At 43.3% G+C, this 27,039-nt stretch overlaps 1 protein-coding gene across 26 annotated transcripts in view; it reads right to left on the minus strand.

Moving 5' to 3' along the window:
• Window positions 1-27,039, minus strand: part of ARPP21 (cAMP regulated phosphoprotein 21) — a 160,484-nt gene that overhangs the window by 51,718 nt on the left and 81,727 nt on the right. For 14 of the 26 annotated variants that reach the window (XM_043442849.1, XM_043442867.1, XM_043442865.1 and 11 more), the window contains 6 exons: window positions 23,594-23,826; window positions 14,770-15,003; window positions 6,640-6,821; window positions 5,555-5,659; window positions 4,203-4,448; window positions 476-602 (listed from right to left, as the gene is read on the minus strand). In XM_043442849.1, coding sequence (XP_043298784.1) covers window positions 476-602; window positions 4,203-4,448; window positions 5,555-5,659; window positions 6,640-6,821; window positions 14,770-15,003; window positions 23,594-23,826 — 1,127 coding nt within the window. The remainder of the gene's footprint in view (window positions 1-475; window positions 603-4,202; window positions 4,449-5,554; window positions 5,660-6,639; window positions 6,822-14,769; window positions 15,004-23,593; window positions 23,827-27,039) is intronic. The other 12 variants (XM_043442868.1, XM_043442866.1, XM_043442863.1 and 9 more) reach the window with 3 other exon arrangements.

Below are 27,039 nucleotides of genomic sequence, written 5' to 3' on the forward strand. Positions count from 1 at the left end.
GGCGAGTGGCCCTCCAGACCGTGAGCCCGGCGCCGGGGCCCACGCGGACACAGGTGGGCGGTCATTGACCTTCTTCTCCAGACACTGCATTTTTTTTTACGGTGCTAGGTTCCCTAGCCTTAGGGACAGGGGAAGAGTCTCTCTAGGTTGAAAACGGGTGGGGGATACTATGAACTAGGAAGATGGAGAGGTGGTGGGCTCTCAGCTTTCAGAGAAACAAAGAGGGTCCCCAAGTCAGTTATGCAGACCGTGTTTCGCGTGCATGCTGGGGAGGCTTGGTACCCTGGGTTTCACCTCGTGGGACCTGTCACTTTTCCACACAGAGCTCATCAAACGCTCCATTATCTTCCCCGGGGAGGGGAAATGAGCTGATTTGAACTGTGAAGCTTGGATGCTCATCCAAAGAGGACAGCTGAGAGATTTATGTGCAAAATAACTGAGCTGGAGGAGGAAGTGGGCAACACATTCCAAGTACCTGCTGGCTGCGCCGTCGGCGGTATTTGCTGGCCCCTCTGAGCGCTGAACTGAACCGAGGCCATAGCCCGGTACTGCTGCGTGGTTGAGGTAGGGTACTGACCAGACGGATAATAATACACAGGCATCTGGGGAAGGAAGGGAACAATGGCAGGACGTGAGGACTGCAAATGGAGTAACGTTTTTAAACATAAAATATATTGTCATCACATGACATAATGTGAGTACAGTAAATTGCAAAGATGGCCACCCTGCCTACATGCGTATGCATTAAGTGAGTGAGTGAGTGAGTGAAAGTCGCTCAGTTGTGTCCAACTCTGCGGCCCTATGGACTGTAGCCTGCTATACTCCTCTGTCTGTGGAATTCTCCAGGCCAGAATACTGGGCTGGGTAGTTGTTCCCTTCTCCAGGGAATCTTCTCAACTCAGGGATCAAACTCAGATCTCCTGCATGGCAGGAGGCTTCTTTACTATCTAAACCACCAGAGAAGCCCAAGAATGCTGGAGTGGGTAGCCAATCCTTTCTTTAGCGGATCTTCCCGACCCAGGAATCTAACTAGGGTCTCCTGCATTGCAGGTGGATTCTTTACCGGCTGAGCTACCAGGGAAGCCCATGTATGTGTTACCAATGCCTTAAGACAGGAATGATGATTTCTGAGACTTGTACGCCTGATCCTTAAGAAGACTTGCAGCTTTCACTCTTTCAGGAAAGAAACCAGTCACCAGAAGTCCAGGCTGCCCAGCTGGAGAAAGAGGCCATGTGGAGGCCAGAGGGTGCCCAGCCAAGATCCCAATGCTCTGACTCGTGATTGAGGACACATGGAACCTTCCAGGCCTAGTAAAGCTGCCTGGGACGGCACCACATGGTGAAGGGGCAGACCATTCCCACGGAGTCCTGCCACAAATCGCTGACCTGGCTGTGAGCTAGATAATGGCTGTTGTCTTAAAGCACTGAATTTTGTATTTTTTTAAATGCAAGAAGAGTGAATGAAACAGTCATCAACAACAATGACAGCACATTTTTAGGGTAGTTTTAAATGTGATCAGGCTTCCCTGGTGGCTCAGCTGGTAAAGAATCTACCTGTAATGTGAGAGACCTGGGTTTGATCCCTGGGTTGGGAAGATCCCTTGGAGAAGGGAATGGCAACCCACTCCAGTATTTTTGCCTGGAGAATTCCATGAACGGAGGAACCTGGTGGGCTACAGTCCATGTGGTCGCAAAGAGTCAGACACGACTGAGTGACTTTCACTTCACTTCACTTAAATGTGATCATCTAACTTGAATTGTTTTTCTAATGGAAACACAGGTAAGTCATGAAACCTGCTGATCTCCAGCCTAAAAGGATGGAGTTATGAAATAAGGGGAGGTCCAGCAAAGCACTTAGCAGAGTGGCACATATCCAGTATCCCCCCTCCAAAAAAAAAAGGAATATTGAGTCTAAAAAGGGACATAGGTTAAAAAAACAGTGTTCGCTCTAGAAAGGGACATAGGTCAAAATTATTGTTTATGTCACCTTCTGTGACTTTCTCCTGACTGGGAATGACTGAAAATATTCTAATTACTTCCAGTAAGATTCAAATAAAATGTCTAGTGACCTGGAAAGATTTCTTGCCTGTCTCAGGTCATTTATATGAAGGCTCTTTTCTTATTAATCAGTTACTTTTTATTTCTAGGCCTCTGACTTTTCTTCTATCAACTTCTTTAAAATGTAAGCAAAGGCATGCCAGTTCACAGGCTTATCTGTTTAGAATAAGTTCACAGGTTTATCTGTTTAGAATAAGATTAAAAGCCACCTGTTTGAGCATGGAGATTTTTATGGCTTGCCCTCTTTGCTTTGTCTATGCATATTTGCTTCACTCTTCTGGTGGGCTGGGTGTTTATGGCAAGTCAGACAAAACTGACCTTTATAGTTATTAAATAGGTTCATTTTTCTGCATAAATTGAGCATATTTTCATATATGCCCACAGACCATATCTCATGTTCTTTTCATTATTATACATCATCGAGTCATTGAGTTTTAAAATGTTTAATAAATTGAAAATCACTGTGGGATATATCTTATACCTTTACCTGTGGTTCTTTTACAAAGAAGTTCAGAGATGTTCAGACTGATCGTTAACATGTGTTTTCTGGTTTTTTTTCCCCGTTCCCTCTCTCTTTCTATTTTTAAATCTATTGATGAGAGAATGAAAGTATTTCCGTTGCAGACACACCAGCACTCTGGGTTGTCTTTGCTCTAATATTTGCTCTAGTATCTTTCCTCACTAAAACTGGAATTCCTTCAATCAAGCAGGGACATCTTTTTTTTAAAAAAAGCTTTAACTGAATATTCTGCCAAGTCTCCCCTTTCCCCAAAATTAAATATTATTAAAATCATTAAAATATTAGTGAGGCCTGTTCTCCTGTAACTTAAAATTATTTTCCACATCTCCTTAAGCCCTACCCTGATATCTCAGTTGGTAAAGAATCTGCCTGCAATGTAGGAGGCCCTGGTTTGGTTCCTGGGTCAGGAAGATCCGCTGGAGAAGGGATAGGCTACCCACTCCAGTATTCCCTGGTGGCTCAGCTGGTAAGACTCTACCTGCAAGATGAGAGACCTGGGTTTGATCCCTGGGTTGGGAAGATCTCCTGGAGAAGGGAAAGGCTACCCACGCCATTATTCTGGCCTGGAGAATTCCATGGACTGTAAAGTCCATGGGGTCACAGAGTCAGACACGACTGAGCCACTTTCACTTTAAACCCTACCAGTGACACTACTACATTACATAGAAGGGAACTAAAGGTGGACTATAATTATCACTCAAGATAAAATGAATGACTGGGTGAAAATCACTTCATGGTAGAGGATTCTGCATGGCAGGAAAAGAAAATAATTTATTCAAGACGTTAAGGCAACCACAAACGATACAAAGGTGACACTGTACTTGAAACGGCCCCTCCAATGAGATATTTCATAATTAGGATGGAATTTGCTTGAGCTATGCATGCCTTGAAAATGGACCAGAAAATGCCTCAGTGCATTTTACATCTTGACAGTAATCACTTGCAATATTCAGCAAGGGATGCCCAGGAGAGCCCCAGAGATGTTTGGTGGTGAAGACTAACACATAATCAGTCTTTGAGAAGACAGTAAAAATCAGTGATCTGTGGTGTCTTACATGCCCAAGTCAATTAAATATGATTAATGGCTACCTGTGGGCGGGTGTTGGAGGCCAGAGCCCCCAGAGGAGAGGAGAGTACAGTGGAGGGGGCTTAGCTTCCTCCTTTATATTCTGAGAGGAGCCCCCGATTAGCTCCAGAAAGATGCCTATGAATGGATAAGAAAGGAAACATGTTTCCAGAGCAGCAGCAGGAGAGATGCAAGGCCCGCAGGAGGTGACTTCCCTGCTTCCTTCCCCAGGGCGTTCCTGCCCCGCGCCATCACCAGTGAGCCACATGCTGCAGGAGGCGATGCTCAGACATGGCCTCTGCAATAGCAGCCTGGACAGCGGGCCATTCCCTCCAGTCCTGGGGACACAGGGCCGCCTCGTCCAGCTTCCTTTCTGAGCCCCACAAGACTCTGCACAGCTGGTGAACAGGACAGACCAAGACCTGTAGGCTGGGACTAACAGCATGCCCCAGAAGGACGAGGCGTGCTGAGTTGGCGACATCTCTACATGGAAACCGAGCTCAAGATGTTCTGGGTCCACCAGCTCTGGGTCCCAAGTGTGAGAAGAGGCACACTCACCTGTGTGGGTGGAGGCTGATGCATGAACCCCTGTGGCGAGGCAGGGGGTTGGAGGACTTGCTGGGAGCCAGAGAAGCTCCCCGTGGGAAGCTGCTGACCCGTGGAAGCAATGACGTAGCTTGGCTGCTGGGTGGGCTGAGGCAGGAGGGATGGTGGGTAGACGGGACCCGCGGGGGGCTCGGGAGTCTCCCCCGAGGACTGCCGGCTCAGGGTCAGCTGGCCGAACTGCGTGGCCACGTCCTCTCTCTGCAAGCCATTGAGAGAAACCGGGACATCAGCAAAGCTGGCTGAGGAATGGGAGGGGCACACAGAAGCAGACACAGGACACAGGCTTGCCCTTACAGGAGACGGAGGGGGAACGGTCTGGAAAAAAATAAATCAAAGGAATTCTCTGTCCAAAACAAGAGAACGTAACAAGGGAAAATAGATTTTAAACATCTTGAGGATCAGAAATGGTCAACAGGTTGACCTGTATCTCCTTCTTTCAATGGAAACAAATGATTATTTTTTTCACTGTGGGCTCAAGATCCTCAGGATAGCACTGAGATGAAAAGGACTTGGTGGTCTATCCTAGAGGGTCATCTGGTCTACCAGCAATAGCCCACAGACTCTGCCTACTGGAGAGAGACAGGGGAACTTGTACTGCCCTTGGCTGCTGCAAAAATGGAACCAGGACTGGTGTCATCAGCAGGCTGAGTGGGATTCCACTTGTAAAGGGGTATTTATTCACTGCCTGGCCTAAAGTTAAGGGAGAATGTTCACTCTCATTGTCCAAAAGGACCTAGTACATTGAGGGGAAATGAGAGGGCTCTGGAGAACTGGGATACTAGGGGAACATCTGTGTCAGGAGCAGAGGGTGATGTCAGTTACCATCTAGATACTGATTTTAAGGTGTTTCCCAACCTTCACACCAAACTCATGTATCTCTCTCCTCCTGACTTCTAACTCAGAGGACATCCAATTCCTGCTTAGCTTGTACATGCCTTTTTATATTTTTTTTGGCTGTGCATCGTGGCATATGGGACCTTAGTTCCTCGACTAGGGATCGAAACCCTGACCCCTGCAGGGGAAACACAGAGGTCTTAACCGCTGGACTACCAGGAAAAGTCCCAAGCTGGTAAACTTTTAAAAAGGGTATCAGACTGCAGGAGCATTAAACGTGGGACAGATGACAGAAAGGAAAGCATTATTTCTGGAGAGGAGTGGCAATGTCCTGGAATGAGACATTCACACACCGCATCCCCGCTGACAGTCAGCTCAGGGCCCCCCACCCAGCATCAGTCCACTCGGCAATAGTAAAACCCCAGAACACACTCTCCCAGGAGAAACGTCATCCCCACAAGATACAGTACCAGGGGGAACTGCGGCGTTGGAGACACGGGCAGGAGTTGCTGGGGAGGAAAAGACACAGTTGGGTATTGCACGGACTGGGAGGAAGCCTGCAGCCCCTGGACAGACTGGAGGAAAGAGAAAGCTCATCAGGTCAACAGGTAAGTGCTGGGGGTTGCAATCCCACTGCCTCTGAAGCACATCACCGTCCCGCACAGGCAGTCTTGGTTCAGCGTACTGTGGAGAGGAGGGCCGGCCACTGATGGGAAGTCAGAGCCTGGCAGACAGGCACCAGCCAGCCTTGGGGGAGGCTTGCTGCCCAGATAAGAAATCATCTGTGTGAAACTGCTGAAAAACCTGTAAAGCACTACAGAATTTAAAGAATTTCATTTAGGTTGTTTCTTTTTTTTTTTTTTAAGAAATATTGTGAGACTTTTCATGTTGGTGGTGGTGGTCAGATTCCCTGGCTCTAAAAATATAGTCCAAAGGCTAAGAGTTTCCAGGGTGATAATTTTTCGTAAGAAGCAAGAAAAAAAAAAGAAAACTGAGGTTCGCCTTGGGCACTTCCCTGGACACCTCAGGTTTCTGTGGCCATGTCCACGTGTTGCCCTAAAACAGAAGGGCAGCCCTACGTCTGTCCAAGGCACAGGTGAACAGCCAGGCCACCTTGGAATGAGCTGGTTTCTGTTCTTCCCGTTGGTAAGGCATTTCATATTGAGTCTTTGCAGACAGGCACACTGCTCTGCGTTGGGAATGAAGACAACGGGCTGAATGGGATTGAGTTCTGTCCCCAAGTCAGGCTCCTTGACCATACAAGCAGCATTTAGATCCAAGACAAAACTTGTCATTCCTGTTCCCAAGCACCACGCCTCAGCATGCAAGTCACTGGATGGGGTGCGTGCTCAGCTGTACCTACACTTACGAATTCAGGTGAAGTCCCATTAGCTTATCAGCCAGGGCTCTCGGTGGCCAGCTTTTATGATGGAGTTGAGTGGACAGGGGTGGTACCCATGGGAAATAGCCCCCTTCCTGACGCATCACATCTCCAAGGCTGGCGTGACCTCTGTCTCCGCACGCCTCCCCTCCCGGTCTTCCCACCAGCTCTTACCTGAGTGACCAGGGGGCCGGCCATTTGCGGCTGGGCTGGCTGGACCTGCTGCTGGGGCTGTGGGGAGGGCTGTTGCTGGGGCTGCGGCTGGGTCTGCCCCACCATCGCGCTACGCAGGGGCTGCTGGCTGGCTGGGGGGTTGTAGATGGCGGGGGTTCCATCAGGATTCACGAAGGGCTGGCCTGCAACGGGACCATACCTTGGTCAAGGGACACTTCTCAAGCCCTCTTTGGACACAAAGAACCCCTCTGAGAGATGCTCAAAATGGAACCTGAAGACAAGGACGCCAGAACCTTCACCAAGGTGAAGACTTGACTGTTTAAGACTCATCTGGTTGAGCAAAATAACAGTATAATAAGTCCAAAGCAATTTGAGATACTGCAAATAAAGCCACTGCCTTCAGGGTGATTCGCTGAAGCTAAGAGTACCTGTGTGCAGTGGCACCTGGAGAAGGAGGCCCGTGGAGACCTGTGTGTGTGGTTCTGGACCCCGCAGCCACCAGCGAGGTAACTTACACTGAGAGGTAAGGAATGTTTTGCATTGACCGCTCCGCGGCATTCAGTGACTCATTATTTACCAGTATATTTGCTTTGCTTCCACTGGGCTGGTCACCAACTCCATCATTATCTGTTCCACAAATATATGTACAACTGGAATACACTGCAGGCATTCATTCACTTCTCTAAGTAGACAGCAGCAGGGGAGGGGACTGAGATTTTGAAAGTGATGCATAATAAACCCATCACAGAACCATCTGGTCACGGTGAAGCAAATATGCGTTGTCTTGTCCTGTGAAATACTGGTGGTTCACTGTTATTGTTCCTGCCATTTGAGGAGTATTTTATAATTTACAAAATAGTATCATTGGGACCTCACTGGGCCTCTGAGGAAGAAAGGTGTCATTGTGTTGTGTTTCTGAAGAGGAAAAATAGGGCCACTAGGAAGCTTACAGGAATGAGGGGCTGAAAGGAGAAGGGTAAGGGGAAGCAAATGAAAGAGGGGAAAAGAGGGAAAGGAAGGTAAGGGAGAGAAGAAGTGGGTTTCCAATATGACAGGTGCAGCAACAAGCACCTTACATCCAGGGTCCTCTTTTCCAAGCAGCCCACAGATGCGCAATCTCATTCCACTTTATTATTTTTTATTCATTTGGCTGTGCCACGTGGCTTGTGGGATCTTAGTTCCCTGACCAGGGATCAAACCTGTGCCCCCTACAGTGGGAGTGTGGAGTCCTAACAACTTAACCACCAGGGAAGTCCCTCATTGCACTTTTAGAGACAAGGTAATCAGGGTTTGGAGGGCCCAAGCAACTTATTCAGAAATAAATGTAGCAGTAAGTGAGACGCTTAGGAAATGACTCTGGTCCATGCACCTCCCATCACACCAAACAACTTTGGTGAATTATCCAAGTTTGCATGATGAATACATGGGGCAGTGAATGAGGTTCCATGAAAAAAAAAAAAAAAACCCCAACCATAACTGAAAACTGTTCATTAACACATGAGAAGTTAGGAGAGGTGTGGGTCATGTTTCAAGGTGGAATCCCCTCAGGATTGGTAGATAAAGACGACCCAGAATATGGGTGAAGAGGTGGGCAAAGTGCTTACAGATAAAGAGCAATGGGCTTAATTTCAACTCCCTTAGGAACTGACATGGGACTTCCCTGGTGGCCCAATGGTTAGGACTCTGTGCTTCCACTGCAGAGGAAGGTTTAGGTTTCGGTTTGATCCCAGGTCGGGCAACTAAGATTCCAAATGCTGCACGGTGTGGCCAAACAAAACAAAACAAAAACCTTCCTTTAAATACTGATGAGCCTACCTGCAGGGCAGGAACAGAGATGCAGATGTAGAGAAGAGACTTGTGGACACAGGAGGGGAAGGAGAGGGTGGGATGGACTGGCAGAGTAGCACTCAAACATGTACATGACCATGTGTGAAACAGATGGCCATGGGGAAGCTGGTGTGTAACACAGGGAGCTCAACCCCATGCTCTGTGATGACCTAGAGGGGCAGCAATGGGGCTGGTGGGAGGGAGGCTGAAGAAAGGGGGAAAATATATGCATATTTACAGCGGGTTCACGTTGTTATACGGCAGAGACCTACACATCATTGTAAAACAACTAGCCTCCAATTAAAAATGAATTTTAAAAAGTGAACAAATAAACACGGATGGCTCTGGAAAAAAAACACCTTCCTTTAAAAGGAAAATTAGGAGCTTACACGAAAGCTTTAGCATTTTTCAAATTTTCAGCACTCCCCTCAATATGTGTGTGTGTATCCAACAAGTAACTTTATATGCTGCATATTCATGAACATACCTACCAGAACCACAGGAGTTCTAACAACAGTTTCATAACCAACACAACATGGTGTGATAGAAAAGCAAATGTGCTAGAATTTTAGTCACAGAACAATGACTAAATTTAGAGGGTTTTTTAAAAAATGTTCTTCATAAGCGCTTGTTTCTCTATCATTGTTATTTAATTTTAGCTATGTTTTATTGTCTTATTGTTCTTTTTTCCAAAATAACTTTTCTGAATTAAAAAAAAATTTGCAACTTTTCCTGCAAAACCCAACAATTCAAGAAAGAATGAAAAAAATAGCTCAATTTACAAAAATCTACTGGCCCATTTGGGGTTCTAATCCTTTGTTCTCTCCTCCTATTTTGTATCTTAATAGGTAAGAGGAAAATTTTAGGTTCTTTTTTTTTTTTTTTTAAGGTTCTTAACATTAAAAAAAAAAATCATAGCAACTACATATGAAATCATTTTCAAGTCAGCCTTACTCTATGCTCACACACACACATATATAAACACAATCATGCAAAGGTGGAAAACAAAGAGAAAATGATCTTTACTATTTCTATGACTGTTTATTAAATTGGATTAAAAAAAAAACCCTGCTATTTGTGGATTTTTGGTCACACCACATGGCATGCGGGACGTTAGTTTCCTGACCAGGGATCGAACCAATGCCCCCTTCATTGGAAACGCAGAGTCTTAATTATTGGACCAGAGAAGTCCCACTATTTCTATGACTTTTGATTTACCCCAGTGAGAACAAAGGAAGTGTGAAAAATTGACCATACTTAGGGTGTAAATGTAACTGTAAAGTATTTAGCTGCCATTTTAGATTCTCTTGTTTAAAATAATATTATTGTGCTGGGGACAATCTCTAAATAGAAGAAGAAAGAAATCTCTAAATAACGACATGTGAAAATTACTAGGGCTTCCCTGGTGGCTCAGATGGTAAAGAATCTGCCTGCAATGCAGGACACCAGGTAATTCCTGGGTCGGGACAATCCCTTGGAGAAGGGAATGGCAACCCACTCCAGTATTCTTGCCTGGAGAATCCCATAGACAGAAGCCTGGCGGGCTACAGTCCATGGGAAGTACTAAGAATTCACTTGGGTAGGGAGAGGGGACAGGCTCTTCTGGAAAGAGAACGTAGTATAAAAGGTTGATTTTTATGCTCACCAAGGAACAATGGAGAGAATCGAGGAAAATGAAAAAAGTCAAGACAAATGCCAGGGAAGAGACCAAAAACAATTTCCTATGAGGGCCGAGAGGTGACTCTTGGTTTTCAAGTCAGGCTATGATGGCCTCTCCATTTTCTACCTATTCACCAATCCAGATGCAATTACGGCTGAGTACAGACAACTAGTTTGAATGACAGCAGATGAAAACCAAAGGAGAAAGGCTCACTAGCTCTAGGACTATTCCACTTAGCAGAGGTTTTCCTGTCAGAATTGCGGAAGCCTGCCCAGAAGGCCTGGCACGGGTGTTGGCAGGTAAAGAGTGACAGCAGCAAGCCAGGGCTGTGAGCTGAGCCAGGGCAGAGAGCAGGTTTGAATGCAGAGCATCCGCCACTCTCAAATACATGACTTGAGGTGAAAAACGTCTCTGCTCTTCACATCAACGTGTATAATGTGCAGCCGACATTATGTTACTAATAGATAATGACTGAGCCCCTGCAAGGGACCGAGGCTCTGTTATCCAGGGAGGCAAAACAGAAACGAAAAACTCAGCAGGACCTCTCCTCATGAAGGACTTACAAATGGGCTGGTAACAAGGAAATGAATCCAGGGGCAGTTCACACTAAAAAGAAAGTTAATTATATGCTCTTGGTTTCCCATACTAAAGCATGGCCACTATGTACCTGGCAGAAGGGTATTTAAAAAGAAAGGGAGGGCAGGATGGGAAAAATATCTTCCTTCTTAGTTCTTAGAAAGTGAGCAGTCAAATGATAAAGAAGCTGGCAGTTATGGATAAGCAAAGCTTACTTTGGGTCTTGCAAAGACATGTTTTTAGACAGCACACAAAAAATTCAAGGCGCATTCAAGCACAAGGTGGAAGCAGCTCAGATAAATTGATTCTAGACGTCCTGTGAAACACAAAAAGCAGAGCATTACGGAAGCCCACGAGGAGCATTCGGAACAAACCAGCCTTCAAAGGCAGCTCAAAGTCAAGTCCTTGCAGATGGTGTACTCTTGCATCTCACGCTCCTGAACTTTAGCCAGACAAAAGCAGAGCAAAATGGCAAAACAACATACACGGACACTAACAAGGGCCTGAGGCGTGCCCATGCCTGCTGACATCTCTGGATAGCACCATGTTGGCAGAAAACTGCCAAAGACGAGCCTTTGGCTAGAAACTTCCCAAAGGAGGCTGAGTCTAAGACAGCTGGAGGAAGCTGCATCTCAAGAGTCAAACCCAGGCTTGCCTGGCAAGGATGAAGGCGTGGTCCAGACATAACTCTTGAGCAAAGAGCCTCTGATTCCTTCATCCAGATGCCCACAGAGCAAAGAAACAACAGTCAACACAGGTCCGGAGTTAGAAATGGACCAAGTGGGAGCTGAGTCTAAAGACCGACAAAGTAAAAAGTCCTGGTTGTATTGGCGGAGCTGCAAGAATGTCTATGGATGGGTTGGTTTCAGTTGCCAAATACTCAGTGTGAAGTAAAAGTCTGGTCCATTGTGCCGACAAAGGAAGTTTCATTTTTGTTTCAGTTAGCAGACAAATGATGGACAGGCACCTTAGAATTTCAAATCATTGCTTGTCTTATTCCTGCGTAAGACAGATATTTTTATCCATCATCATTTTACACATGAGGCACATTCTCAGATATATGACACCGGATGAAAAACTGCTCTACTCTCCACATCAGCATGGATGATGAATGGTAGACACTGTTTCAAAAATATGTAATTGCCGAGGACCTGTGTCTGAGCGGAGTGCCTCAGGCTACTTCATCATCCACTCCAGGGAGGCAAGAAATATAACCAAGTGTGGCTCCTCTCCACAAGCTCAGGAACGGTGCTGGTAACTGGGAAATGGACCCTGAAGCAACTCACCCAAGAAGCAAAGGGGTCAGAGGCTCTGGGTTGAATACCGAAGCACCTATCATGTATTGGCAGACAGGTAGTTAGGAAATGGTTAAGAAAGCTAAGAGGTGTGGATTCTAGGAGGGGGCAGCAATGCCAGAGAAAGATGAATTTTGGCCCAAAGGAGGCAACTTCCCAGTTTTAATAGTAGCGTCATGTGATTAGATAGGGACTTCCCTGACAGTCGAGTGATTAAGATGTCGCCCTCCAATGCAGGGGTTGTGGGTTCAATCCCTGAATGGGGAGCTCAGATCCCACATGCCTCACAGAAACAATACTGGAACATTCAATAAAGACTTTAGAAGTGATCCGTATCAAAAAAAAAAATCTTAAAAAAAGAGAGATTAATAGCCAAGGAGACAGACTCACACACAACATACCAGAAATACACACATACACACACAAATATGATATATGACACATATATCTATATATGTACACATTTCTTTTCCGTTTTTGGTTATATCACATAGCTTGTAGAATCTTAGTTTCCTGTCCAGGTATGCAATGTGGGGCCATGGCCGTGAAAGCACGAAGCCCTAACCACTAGACCAGGAGGGGATTTTGTGCATATTTTTAATTGACAAAAATAAACACATTCTGGAAAAGAACAAACATCATAACTTACCTTACATCTCACCACTCATCATGGTATAGAATGATTTAGTCCATTTTCCTCCTGGTCTAGGGAGGGTTTCATGTCTTTCATTTGTCAAATCACAGATGTGTGTATGGAGACTCTGTTCAACAGTGTTATTAGATCCTTTTCTTTAGTTAGGACCCTTTTGCAAAGGAGATATTTCAATAACAGCTCTAAATTATTCATGCCAATGTATAAAAATTGGGACTTGGCACCAGGAAGCACTTTCTTCCCTTTTCTATAAACAAGATTATAGATGATAATATACACATACACATGCACATCCACGCTATCATTACAAATCATTGTCCCCTAAAAAATACTCTGTTGAGCTTTTTGGAAACACTCTGCAATTTTGGTTAAAACATACCACTCAAAACTACGCTTAGTGGATACTCTTGTCTACAAACCCTCCCTATCTCAATTAAAAGTGAAAGAATTTAAACTGACAGCATCTGATCACACTTTGAACTGTGCCCAGAGTAATGGATATGATCTTGGTTTTCTTTTCATTTCCTTTATAGTGCTTACAATGATCCAGATAAAATAAAAGCAATCTAATATCCTCCTTACAAGTATCTAATCTGAAAGCTTTCAAATGGTTTTCAATAAAATGATTATGCCTTCTTTCCCCTCAAGCTTATGGCATTTTCAAAATGTCTCAGTCACACACCGTGCCTTGAGAATGTGCCATATGTTTTCATGAAAATGTCGCAATTATTCAAGTAAGTATTTTACTATCATGCTCACGCATCTCTGAATTTCCTAATTACTAGACATGTGAAAACATGGAGTCACAGCACTTTTATGAGACTCTTAACCAGCATTGCAAAGAAATACTCTGGAATAAACCACAGATATATTTTGAGAAAATTCAAAAATTTTTTCCATCTCTTTCAAAGGTTTCTAGAGAAATGACTTATTGATATCAAGCCTTCCAACCCAGGGTTTCCCAGTCCTGGCACTACTGACCTCTTGAGCTGGATAATCCTGTGGTGCCAGGGGCTGTCCTGTGCATTTTGAGATGTGTAGTAGCATCTCTGGTCTCTCTCCTTAGATGCCAGTAGGAGCCCCTCCTCCCCAGGTCATGATAATAAAAATATTTGCACATATTGCCAAATGGCCTTGGATGCACAGGAAAACTGCCTCAGGTTGAGAAGTATCCCTTACAGAGCAGGTGTTCATTAGTCTATTTGCCCAGAGCTCTGGGTCCTCTGAAGTTATTGTGCAAGTTAACTGACCACTAGAGAAATTAAATAAGTACAAAGCAATTTAAGATGTACAAACTATTAGGTATAAAACAAACCACAAGGATACATTGTACAACATGGGGAATATAGCCAGTGTTTTACAATAACTATAAATGGAGTATAAACTTTAAAAATTGTAAAAGCACTGTATTTTGCACCTGTAGCTTACATAATGCTATAGAACTATACTTCGATTTTAAATAAGTAAAAAACAAAACCCAACAACAATGGCCACTCATCATGAAAGAAACAGCAGTCATGAAATTAGCAATTTTCCAAATCCCACCAAAACCAGCCTAACCCTAAAATTCCTGAAATATGTAAGATCCTGTCCTCTGCATTCTCTTGTCACTGCTGTTCTTTAATTCCCAGTGGTATCTGTGTGGGGTTGTAAGATGAGAACACAGTTTATGTAGTGAAGAATCTGCTATGTGTCCAATTGAGATCTCAAGTTCCTAAAATTATCTTGGAAGTGAAAACACTTCAAACACAACAACAAGCTAACCATGGATTTAGCCTGAGAAATATCCATTCTCAATGACTACCTCACAGTTTATCACTCCACAGTTTCTGATCTTAGATCCTAGGAATACATGAGGGAAACCATGTCCAGGGAAGAGAGGCCAGAGAGAAAAGTATATTTCTGGAAAGTATCTGTATTTTGATTTCCACATCAATATTGATATTGATACTGAGATACAGATTCCAGCTCTCTATAAATCCGCTCTTCCTAAAACAAGACCCTCCACCACCATTCAGGCCCCAGGAACTTTCAGACCACTGGCTACCAAATTCAAAAGCTCAGACACAAGAACAGACATCAGACCTTGTGTCTCAGTCAAAGAGAGGTGATGAACGAACCTGTGTGTGGATTAAGAAGGATGCTTCCGGGCGGGATGCCTGTGGCAGCTTCGAGCGGAAGGAGGATGTAGCTGGTGCTGCTGGGAGCGACCTGGCCCCCCATCCCGTTCTCTGGGTAGGTCACACAGCCAGGAGAAGTGGCTGCCACGCCTGAGACCAGCGGAGTGCTCTGGAGAGGTGGATATGTGCGTGACAGCGATCCTGAGGAGCCTGCACTGCTGGAGGACTCGGAACCTACCAGAGAGACATAGATCAATGAGTCATTCCACATGGAGAAGGGGAGAGGAACCACTGCTTACTGTAAACAATCCATCACTAAAGAATCTGACGTGACTGCTGCAGGATGAGACTAACTAATGCCTCTCCCACATTTTACTTGTCACATGTTTTTCAGATAGATCAGACTCCCAGGAAAAGAGAGATGAAGAATGAGACCCCAGTTCCTGGCATCTCACTTACCACTAGGGTGATGAGCTGGTAAATGGTACCATAAAGCTCAGAACTCAGTGCCTGCAAATTCCTGTCTCCTTGAGTAGTGAATGATGTGGAAAGGTCTCACTGAGCTTGAGTTACAACACTAAAATGACTGGGGGACATCCCTGGTGGTCCAGTGGTTAAGAATCCCCCTTGCAATGCAGGGACATGGGTTCCATCCCTGTTGGGGGAACGGAGATCTCACATGATGCACGGCAAATAAGCTCACATACCACTACCAGAGAGCCCACGCACTGCAATGAAAGATCTCTCCTGATTCAAAGAAGATCCCACATGCTGTTAACTAAGATCCAATGAAGCCAAACAAATGTTGTTATTCAGTCACTAAGTCCTGCCTGGTGTCTGACTCTTTGTGGCCCCAGGGACTACAGCATGCCAGGCTCCTCTGTCCTCCACTGTCTCCCAGACTTTGCTCAAATTCCTGTCCACAGTAGCCCAATAAATAAATACATAAAAGTTAAAATGACTGGGATGGAAGTTAAAATGACTGCAATATAAGGAGAAGTCCGTGGTCATGCAGATAGTTCTAAAGTACTAGTTCTCCAACATCCGTAAAGCTGAATTTTGAAAGGTCGTAGTCAGAAGTGATCTTTCCCCTCAAATGTGAGTAGAAGAACTGGCTCATTCCTTCTAATTAAGATCTAGAAAGTGCTTAAGATCTGCACCAGATCTTGCATATTCACAGAAGTCTTATTAATATGATCAAGAGGTAAATCAAAGAGGTCTTGGCCGTCACGATAATGATTGATCATTCTTCAGATGACACAAGAGCAGAACCATGCAGGGATTTGTGGACTGACGATTTTTCAAATACACAGGGTCAGTGTGCAAAAGCCACTGAGATGGAATTCAACGCTAATTGTTTCCCTTTTCCTCCAGTGTGGACAAGAAAAGCTACATTCCAAGTCCACAAGACAGCAGCAAGCAGAGCCAGCAGCTCCAGCGCCCTTGCCCATGGCTGTTCTTGGGCCCTGAATATTAAATCAGAGCCTCAGAGAGAAACTTCCCCAAGCCAAATTTCTACATCTGTGGATTCAAACTAATGAATGGATTGAGTGACATCACAAGTTGCAAGAATGGAGTATAAGGAATTTTAAAAACTATTAGCCCACACTATTGATTTATATCATTAAAAATTCATTGTTCTGGGTCACTAAAGGTTAATACATATATAAAGAATATTTAAGACTGTTTTGAAGATTCTAAAATGTGCCCTTAAACTGGAGAACTTCTAAAATAAGTGAGAGGAATATAATGTGATTGCAGACAAAAGGGACCACTAGAGAGTGTGGTAATATTTTTGTTTTTGAATACAAGGTGTGAATTTATTTTCAAATTCAAATCAAGCATGGTAGAGTGGCTTAAAATCCTAAACTAAGTTATCTGAACTGAACAAGTTCAGAATTGGGCAAAAATAGTCATGACTATGTCAGTGCAGTGCTTCTCAGAGAGACCATTTCTTGTCCCTCAAAGTAGAGCATTATCAATGTTGAAGTATAATTAAATTATTTCCTCATTGACTCTTTTAAGGGACATCTAAAAGTATATAAAAATAAAAGTCAAAAGTTATCCTGAATTAGAAGGATAGTGACATTTACTGGGTACGTAGTATGTGTGGACATCTTGGTAAAGCCTGTAATCTGAAGGACTGTGACCACACACACAGTGATGGAAATGGAAGCAGAGGGAAGGCAGCTAACTCAAGCCAACTCATACAGGTAGATAACTACGGCGCTGGGACGTGATCCTGGCAGACTGGTCTAGATTCGACCATGACCCAACACTGACCGACACCAGTGTTCTTGGTGGGGCTCTTCTGTGCTTTTTTGACTATTCAGAATGATCAGGTTTCAGGTGAATTCAAGATGGTCCATCTAACTAATGGAGATACGGTTCTGAATAATATATGGGTACATGGCGGGGTGAACTGGAAGACTGAGATTGATATATGTGCAGTATTGATACTATATATGAAATAGGTAACTAATTGGGAATCTACAAGGATCTCTAATCAACACTCTTTGGTGATCTAAATGGGAAGGAAATCCAAAAGAGGTGGGATATATATATATATATATATATATATATATATATATATATTGGGATATATATATGGCTGATTCTCTTTTCTGCACAGTTGAGATGAACACATGGTAAAATAATATACTCCAGTAAAAATTAATTAAGAATTAATTAAAAAAAAAACACATCGGCAGAAAAATAAAGGATCTAAAGGGAAATGTGGAAATGGTAAGAGTAGTTGTGGGAACACATGGCTAACATGTCTGATCCTGAATTCACTGCTCAGTGCAAACTCTAGTGTGTGTTTGTGGACTTGTGTCTATGATGCGATGCTACAGTCTAAGTCTGACACTTAAAGAGTCAACAACACCAACAACAGTAATAATACAGCAACACTTTCCGCCTCCAGGCATGTCACACACAACTGATTCAGCCTGCGTCCAGGCTGATGGGTTAGATAGAAAAACTGGGGCCTAATAAAGAATCCAGGGCCAGTCTGGGCATGTGTGTTGGTGCTGGGGACTGATAGACATAGACGGATGTGCCTCTATAAAATCCAAAAGATGATTTCACCTTGGCTTTTGGAAGATGGCCACTGATCATTGATTGGCAATATCATTTCTGTCTACTGGCTGAGAAAAAGCAGCCGCTTCAATAGGAACAATGATGAGACAAGGTAAATATAGGGCCCACAGGTTAAAAGAAAGAGAAGAAGGAAAAGTAAATTCAGCTTAAACTCTCAACACTTGCAAAGATGGAACCAGCGAGATGCTTTGAAGGGCTGGCTCAGCCATGATCATGCAGCCTGGCTGGTGTCTAATCAGCTTTGAACAGTTTCTGAACATGGGTCATCTAGAATCAGGTAAAGCAGTATCCTATATATGGCCAGAATTAGTGGCAGTTCTTGATTAAAAATGGATGCTACCAATGGTAATAAAAGGCCTGGGAGCAGAAGTGATCACAGTTTTATAAAAAATTAATATTTGAGAACTTTACTACTTTGGGCACTGACAGTGGTTTGTGTTTTCTTTTTTCAGGGACTTAGTGATAGCAACTGCAAATATTTAAGCAGTATGTCAATGTGACCAAGCGCCACGCTAATAATTCTGTATGAATTATCTAATCTACTTTGCACAACAACGTTGCTTTGCAGATGAGAGCTGATCCTCAGAGATGCTAAGTAAATTTCCCAAGTGCAGTGGAGAAGCCTGAGTTCAAACAGAGGCAACACAATTCCAGGGACCACACTTGAAGCCTACAGGTCACGTGTTTACACTATGGGTCATTCCAGCAAGAACCGGTGGGACCAGGGTCCTCACCAGGCCTGAGTCAAGTTCTAGGAGACACTGTCCAGAAATTCAACACTACTCACAACGGGTTGCTCAGAAGTCGGAAGTTGGACCTGGAGGGGCAGCTGGTGGGAGGTGAAGAGAGAAGATACCAGGGTGACAGCCTTAGGTGAACACTCAAGAGGGAGACACGAAAAGGGAAAGATGGAAAGAGACAGGGGCGGGGATCACAAGGCAGACAAAATGGAAATTCAGGGAAGGGCTGGGGCAGAAAGGGAAGCGTGGGGGCGGACTCCCTTGGAGAAGGGAGTGAGCCATTCATTCCCCAGGGAGGGAGTGTTGGCTCTAGTTCTGTCAGAATTCCTTGTATTTTCCTCCGGAAGTGACTTCCTTTTTTTAGATCTCAATGTCTTCTTTTATAAAATGCAAGTCACCAGGCTAAAGGATGAGTAGAGATGAGGACGATGCCCTTGAAGTTCCCCTCAGTTTAATACACTTTAGATCGATTTCTTCCTGATTCTAGGCCCCTTTCCTCCCTTTTCATAGAGTATCTGTGTTCCTTTAAAATGTAAATCTTCTCCCAGCCTCTTTTCAGTTTTACCACCAGGAAAGGTCTTTCTTAAGGATGTGGGAACCAAGCCTTTGAAGTGTAATCCTCAAGAAAAAATGGTGCCTTATTCTGCTAGTCTCTGTACCAATTAGTAAACACAAGTGGTCTAATTAAACTGACCCATCACCTATGTAAGTGCCTCTAGCATCTTTCTCTCAAGCACTTACAGACTGTCCTGTCTTTGTTTCTGCAGGGCTGAGTTTAGTTTCTCTCTCCTACTCCAAGAGTCTTGACCTCACTGGATTAGTTATGGGTAAAGTCTTTCTTGCCTGTTTAACTCATCAGGGACAATTTTTCTTTTACAGGGACCCTGAACAGGAGAATTTTTTCCTCCTGAATCCAGGAAAATGTCTCCAGAAACCAGGGATCAGAGTTCAGTGGAACTCTGAACTAAAACTTCTGAAATAACGAGGGAAAGAATATCCAGGATGCATTAGCATAGTGATGAACATTAACACAAAGAAGAGGAAGTGATGGAAAGATGACGTGTCTTGCATTGGCTCCAGAGATATCCCGGGGCACAGACCAGCAAGGATACCCTTACAACCAGAAAACAAGATGCCAGGTCATGCCGATTTTGTGAAAACCAAGCAGAAGGTGCTCTTACTTTTCCAGAGCAGCTATTTCTCAAGCTTGGTTTGTAGACAAGCCATCTGTGCTTGGACAAACTTCTCCAGTGATCTTGATGCAGCTAGTCGAGAAGCCCTGCTCTGACATCAAGAGGGAAGGACAGTAGTCAAACAGCAATGGTGTGGCCAGTGTGGAAAGAAACAGAGGTAACCCACTTATTTCTCAACTCCATGTCCACAGCAGCACAGTCTACAGTAGCCAAGACATGGATGCAGCCAAAATGTCCATCAGTGGATGAATGGCTAAAGAAGATGTGGTACATTTACAACGGAATATTACTCAGCTACACAAAAGAAGGAAATAAAGTCATTTGCAACTACATGGATGGACCTAGAGATGATCACACTAAGTGAAATAAGCCAGAAAGGCAAATATCCTATGATATCACTTATATGTGGACTCTAAAAAAATGATACAGATGAACTTATTTATAAAACAGAAACAGACTTACAGACTTTGAAAACAAACTTACGGCTCCCAAAGGGGGAAAAGGGGATGGTGATAAATGGTGATAAATGAGGAGACTGGGATTAACAGATGCACACTACTATATAAAAATAGAGAACCAACAAAGACCTACTGTATAGCACAGGGAATTCTACCCAACACTTTGTAATAATCTATATGGGAAAAGAATCTGAAAAAGAAAGAATATGTGTATATCTGTAATTAAACCACTTTAATTAAACACCTGAAACTAACACAACATTTCAAATAAACTATACCGCAATATAAAATAAAAACTCCCCCAAACAACCAACCCCCCCAAAAAAAAAACACAGACACACACAACATGGTGTAGCCAGCGTGGAAAGAGACAGATGACATGGTATTCTTAATTCTCACCCATTGCCACTACCAAGAGAGAATGGGGCTGCAGCCATTCAAGTCCTCTTCCCCATGAGGATGTGCTGAAATTAGCTGTCTCCACAGACCTTCGCTGGACCCCTGGTAACTGACCATGGCTGTGCTCAGGGCAGAGGGTACAAGAGGGGAAATGCAGCCCAGATCTCAAGAGGATGTGCTTGCACATTTTTACTTCAGTAACATGCTTTTCCCAAAATGTAGGAAACTCTGTTTCCCATCTGGAAAGCATCTCATTATTATCTATTTGAAGCTAGAACCTATGTAATTAGAGGAGGAGCAGGAGCACTTAAATATCATAACTCCAGACTGTTTCAAAAAGGTCAAGAGAGCTTGCCATTCCACTGTGAACAATAAAGTAAAAAACAAAACAAAACAAAAACAAAACTGGAAACCTGGAACGATTCTGAAGCTCCATGACAGCAAAATTGACAGCTTTGCTTCGTGAAACCATCTTGGGAGATTCTAAGTTTGTTTTGACATCCTATCTTGATCTCCTGTAATTTTTTTTTTTTTCTTGCCATTCCTATACCTTGACAGGCTTTCAAATGGAGATGCTTAGGTGAAAAGAAAAAAAAAAAAGTCTGAAGCACTTACAGCTTCTAATCATTCTTCAAAGAACATGGCATTTTAGCATTCTTGAAGTGTTTTAAATGTTTCCAAAGAGGTCTGCTTTGGAGATGACTTGTGGTTGGTGCGTGGAGAAGAACGATTAATTTGAAAATCTTAAGTGCTCTTTGGGTGTGCTGGAATTTTTAAGTGCACCATTTAAGGTACTTGGTTTCTGCATTTGAAGGAGATTTAAAACTATTTAACCTTTCTTAGTTTACAAGAGCTCAAGTGTACCACAGTGGATTTTCTTGACTTCAGTTGCTGCAGTAGTGGGGTATAAGAGCAATTAATCATAGGAAGAAACCAAGAATTCACCAAATGGCGAATAAAAATGCCAAAAGGCAGCACAGGCCCCACCTGACTCTTTCCAAGAAGCAGGGGTGTGTGTGTGTGTGTGGGTGTGTGGGTGTGTGTGTGTGTGGGTAAAGTAGTGACTGAGACTAAATGCTATTAATTTTCTGCCTATATAGGAAAACACAAGATAATTTCTTAGGAAGCACTTGTCAACAACATAATTATGTTAAGCCATTAGCATAATGAGCCGAGATTTCACAAAGAGTCTCTGAGCAGTTGTGAGAAGCTTGGTTGGGAATGTATTCACCGTGGAGAATAGCATGTGTTTTTTACCCTCTGGTTGGTGTTGTCCATTCACCATTCCCCTGGGGTCCTGGCCTCCCACTCTCCACACCCGGGATCCGTGTATCCTGACCTCCAGATGCATCACTGGACCACAACTCTCAACTCTCAACCCTAGCTGGGAGTCAGGGCCTCCAAACTTCCAAGGCAAAATCAAAACCAAAGGAAAATAATTCCATGCTAACATCGCAAACTTAAAGTTCATGTAGGGCTCCTGAATGGTCACTCAGTCAGCTTCTGGGGATTTTCTCAAGTTTTTTGATTGTGGCCATTTGAAAATAATTTGAAAATGATGGTGAGGGATACTTGTGAGACAGAAGAGCTAGAAACAGCAGACCATGAGGGATATCTCGTAGACTGCTATGAATCCCATGGTGTTATGCGTCCATCAGTGTGAAGTTGTTTCAGGTTATTGGTTCTCCTAGATTTGTCATCATTGTGCATGTCTCAAAGACTGTGCGTGCAAACCTAAACCAGCTCTATCAGAAGATCACTATTCACTTGTAAGAAAAAAAAAAAATAGGAAAACGTAAAGCGATGCACGCACCTAGCTACTTGGAAATGAAAACTTTCTGAGGCTCTTTTTACTTAACTGCAAAACATTAAAAAGAAATAATAAAAATAAGCAATAATTAGTGTTTATTGAAGGCTAGCATGATTGGAATATCTTTGTGTATATTAATTATTAATCTTTGCAATAACTTGCAATATAGGTACGATGATTAGACTAATTATGAGATTATTTCTCAAATGAGGAAACAAATAAGTTCAGTAACTTACCCCAGATCACACTAAATAGAGTGTGAAGTGTTAGTTGCTCAGTCATGTCTGACTTTTTGCGGTCCCATGGACTGTAGCCCAGCAGCATCTCTGTCCATGAGATTTCCCAGGCAAGAATCCTGGAGTGGGTTGCCATTTCCTCCTCCAGGAGATCTTTCCAACCCAGGAATGAAACCTGGGGCAGATTCTTTACTGTCTGAGCCATATACTAAGAGTTTACCAGAGCAAGAACTGAAACAATTAATATAATTATCTGACAATGTAGTTTTAAAGAATAAATCATAATATTAAATGCAAAAAACAGCCAACCTTGGTTAAATACTTGGCTTGTGCAGGTGCCTCAGTAACTGATTTTATATAAATGATCAAATTTAAAATTACAACAGTTCACCGAGGCAAGTGAGAATAACATTCTATTATCACTTACATTTTACAGATAAGGAAACTGAGGATAAGAACTGGGTTCAATCAAGAACCCCAGGCACATGACTCGCGACAACAGTATGGTTATTTCAGTGGCAACTCCTGACTTTTTTGGCTAACCCAGTGATTAATAACATTCACCTCATCATCACGGGCTTCTCTGGTGGCTCAGACAGTAAAGAGAATCCACCTGCAGTGTGGGAGACCTGGGCTCGATCCCTGGGTTGGGAAGATCCCTTGGAGGAGGGCATGGCAACCCACTCCAGTATTCTTGCCTGGAGAATCCCCGTGGACAGAGGAGCCTGGAGGGCTACAGTCCTCGGGGTCACAAAGAGTCGGACACGACTGAGCGACTCAGCACTGCATAGCATATCGTCTTTAGTTCAGGGAACTCAGTGCGCTGACCATACAGCCGGGATGGAACCCGGAACTATCGCAGCACATAAACCCATTCAGTACTAACTACCTGCTTTGGACAGCTTCCCGGTACTTCTGCTACTGGACGTGCTGTCAGCCCTGCTGAGCACCGTGATGCCCCCGAAGCTCGCCGTCTTGGTCATGGCCGGCTTGAGGTTGCGGTTGGAGCTGTCGGAGTCTGTGCTGCTCCAGGCCCTCTGGTGGTCAGACCACTTGAACTCATTCTCGGAGCTGCTTTGCCTGCTTCCCGAAGCTCTTCCTGAGCCGTCTCGGTTGCCCCTGGAGCACGGCCACCAGAAAGATGCATGGGACAACGTTAGATGCCGTGAGAAGAACGGACACCGAGTGGGGTGGTTCTTTTAAGTATCATCTACGCAAGAGCCTTCTTGTCAACCCTTCCCAGGGCACCTGCTGCTTCCAGGGACACCGCGGACACCTCACTGATGTACACACAGTAACACGTCACACAGAACGCTCATGTTACACACAGAAAAACCAAACTGAGAAATGTCACAAAATCCCTCTGCCAGTGAAGGGGAAATGAGAACAATAGGATATAAAATATAATTGGTAACTTCTCTCACGCAGAGGAGAGAGGAGGGTACATTCTCTGGACCCAAATCAATCATGAATCGATGTTTGAGAGCAATTATGATGTTGAATGAACCTAAAAGCAACTCCCACTGAAAAAAGAGCTCTGTCTTTCTTTTGAGCATTAAGTAATTGGACCATAGAAAAATGGAACACACAGTTCCAAAGAAGCCATTTACTAATTTAGTTTCTAACTTCATGAGAGATATAGATCTGCATTTATTAAGGCTTTGGCAGATGGCACAGAAATCACAGGAATTCCTCTATTAACCTATGGTGAGAATTCTGCCCGGTGAGTTTAACCTTCATGGGCAGAGGAAAGAGCCCTTTATCCCTTTCACATAGAAAAACGTGTGATAATAACAACAACAGTGCAAACACTACACTGACATGAGACTTTCCAAAGAGATCAATGGAAATAACAAAATAGCTCCATAGGTGAAATGACACATTTGTTCAAAATTCAAATAGAAAAAGACTGAATTTACTGGAAGAGATCCAATAGCCAGAAGTCAATTTTGAAGACTTGAGAGCCTTTCTCAGCAGTGTGCAAAGCTGCATGTATTTTACAGAGGAATCTGATGAAATTTGCATTTTCATTGGTTTCCAATTGCTTAAAGAATAACTTGGTTACTGTTTTCAAAGCCTTTTCTGCAGTTGGAAATTATGGATCATCAAAATATTCTAAGATTCTCATGGACTATAAATAAGTAAAGAGGACAAAAACCATGGGCAATACATATAACCCCTAATTTCATATCACTGTGTGATGTGACATAAATCTTGATCCAAACCTCTAAGATGTGAACAGTAGCTTTATTAATATTCTTCTAAAGACAATCATGGACTGTTGAGATGCTAAAAGTACAAAGATCTGACTGAAACACTCACCCACCATAATGTACAGAAGGCATACAGAAAATTTCAGATTTTGCCTTAACTTTTTCTTTCATTTCATGAAAACTTAAGAAGGTCAATGAATCCAAGAGATAATAAAAACAAAACAGCTAGTTTGTCATGAAGATTTTGCACAGTGAAGGGAGGAAATGCAACAGAAAACTCACAAAACAAAGCAATCATTGCCCTGCTCTCTTCTCTGAATGTTCTCTTACAAACATCCTCTCTGTGTTCAGTACCTCAGGGATGGGCTAGTTTTAGAAACGAGGACTGTTAAGGAAGACTATTTTATGAGCAGGAAGTATCAGACACTCACCAAGAGCCAGTTGACTTTAGTTCCTAAACACCTATGAAATTCAAGTAGCCCAGAGGAGACTGAGTAGAGGAAATCTGATTATTTCCCTTTCAATCTCTAAATTCAGCTTCAATCTTTGCTCATATAATTCTGATTAATTTGACCCACCCTTGACAAAACCCAACTAAAGTTTTATTTAGCAACAGTGAATGTACCAGGGATGTGACAATAATCTCACTTGTCGCTAATATAGACTATTTATTATAGGAAGAGATCTGAGGTGGTCCTTAGCATACAGGATGTGTCAGAAGGCAACTCTCCGTACAGGGGTGCTCTTCACTAATTCTGCTTCAATTATTCTCTCCATATCAACTCTTCACCTCCACGGGAGGAATTCAGACTTCCTCTAAATGCCAGCATGGCTGAGCCTTTCTCTGCAAAGGAGGTGTCGGCCACCATTTCTCAGAGCATTTTGGCATGTTTCGAAAACACTGGGTAGTTCTTCTAAGACTCATTTTATCCCCTGGCCAATAAGGCAACCTAAGATTTCCTTAACTTCTACCTTCTCTCCACTGGCTCAAATCCTCAACCCAAGTTAAGATCTGTACATTTATTTTAAAAATGGAATTTAAGTTTTTGCTTTAGAGAGTTAGCATTAATGAGATTTAAAATGATCAATTTATGGTCTCTAGATACTGATACCCGGAAATCATCTTTTTTACTGCTCTATCCATCTTTCACCTTAATACTGGCAGGGTAAGGTCCAGAGTTGAACTGTATATCTACTTGGGTGTGGGATTATAGGTATTATATCCACAAGCGCCTTCCCATCACTCCTAAGCGCAGTCCTGATTCCCTTCTAACTGGGAATCAGGAAGATGATGATAATGCGATATTTGGTCACCAAGAGGCGCTGGCCCTCTTGTATGTAACTATATAGAATTTGACCCCAGACTAGTCAGAGAGCAGAAGTTCTACTTCTGTGCTGAGTAATGTAACTGATAATTTTTATTTTCCTTCATGTCCGAACATGGCTTTTTTTTTTTTCAAACAAAGTTAGGTATGATGTAGACTTTGAATTACTTTCATCAGTGTGTGGATTGCTTTGTACTAAGTCACATTCCTGAGTTTCTGTGCTTGGAAATTTTGGTGGGTTATAGCATCTATATTTGCGATGGCTGACCTTAGCAGAAGGTAGTTCTGGCTAGGGACCCAGATTTGGGGCTATCTTTGCAACCCCATGTACTGTCCATGGAATTCTCCAGGCCAGAATACTGGAGTGGGTAGCCTTTCCCTTCTTCAGGGGATCTTCCCAACCCAGGTCTCCTGCATTGCAGGCAGATTCTTTACCAGCTGAGCCACAAGGGAAGCCCCCAAACTAAATGCCTCTAGGGGTCAAGAATTGTATCTCTACTGGTCTCAACAAACCAAGCCATGGTGTGGGACTGCATGAGCACTGGTAAATCATAGGCTTTTCCTGGGCTTTCAAGGGAAAAAATTCAAGGTTATTTTCTTAATCTTCAAGTATGAAAATAAACTGTCTAATGATACAAGAGAAAGGTGTTAGAGATGTTGTTCAACCTAGAAAAGTAAAAGCTTAAAAAAAATAGATCCTGTTTTTTGTTTCTGCCACACTGTAAAGAGAAGAAATGAACTTTTCTGATGTTGGGGTCATAAGTTCAGATTTACAGCAAAAAGATATATTCAAA

This window comes from Cervus canadensis, chromosome 22 (assembly GCF_019320065.1).
Source record: "Cervus canadensis isolate Bull #8, Minnesota chromosome 22, ASM1932006v1, whole genome shotgun sequence".
NCBI lineage: Eukaryota > Metazoa > Chordata > Mammalia > Artiodactyla > Cervidae > Cervus > Cervus canadensis.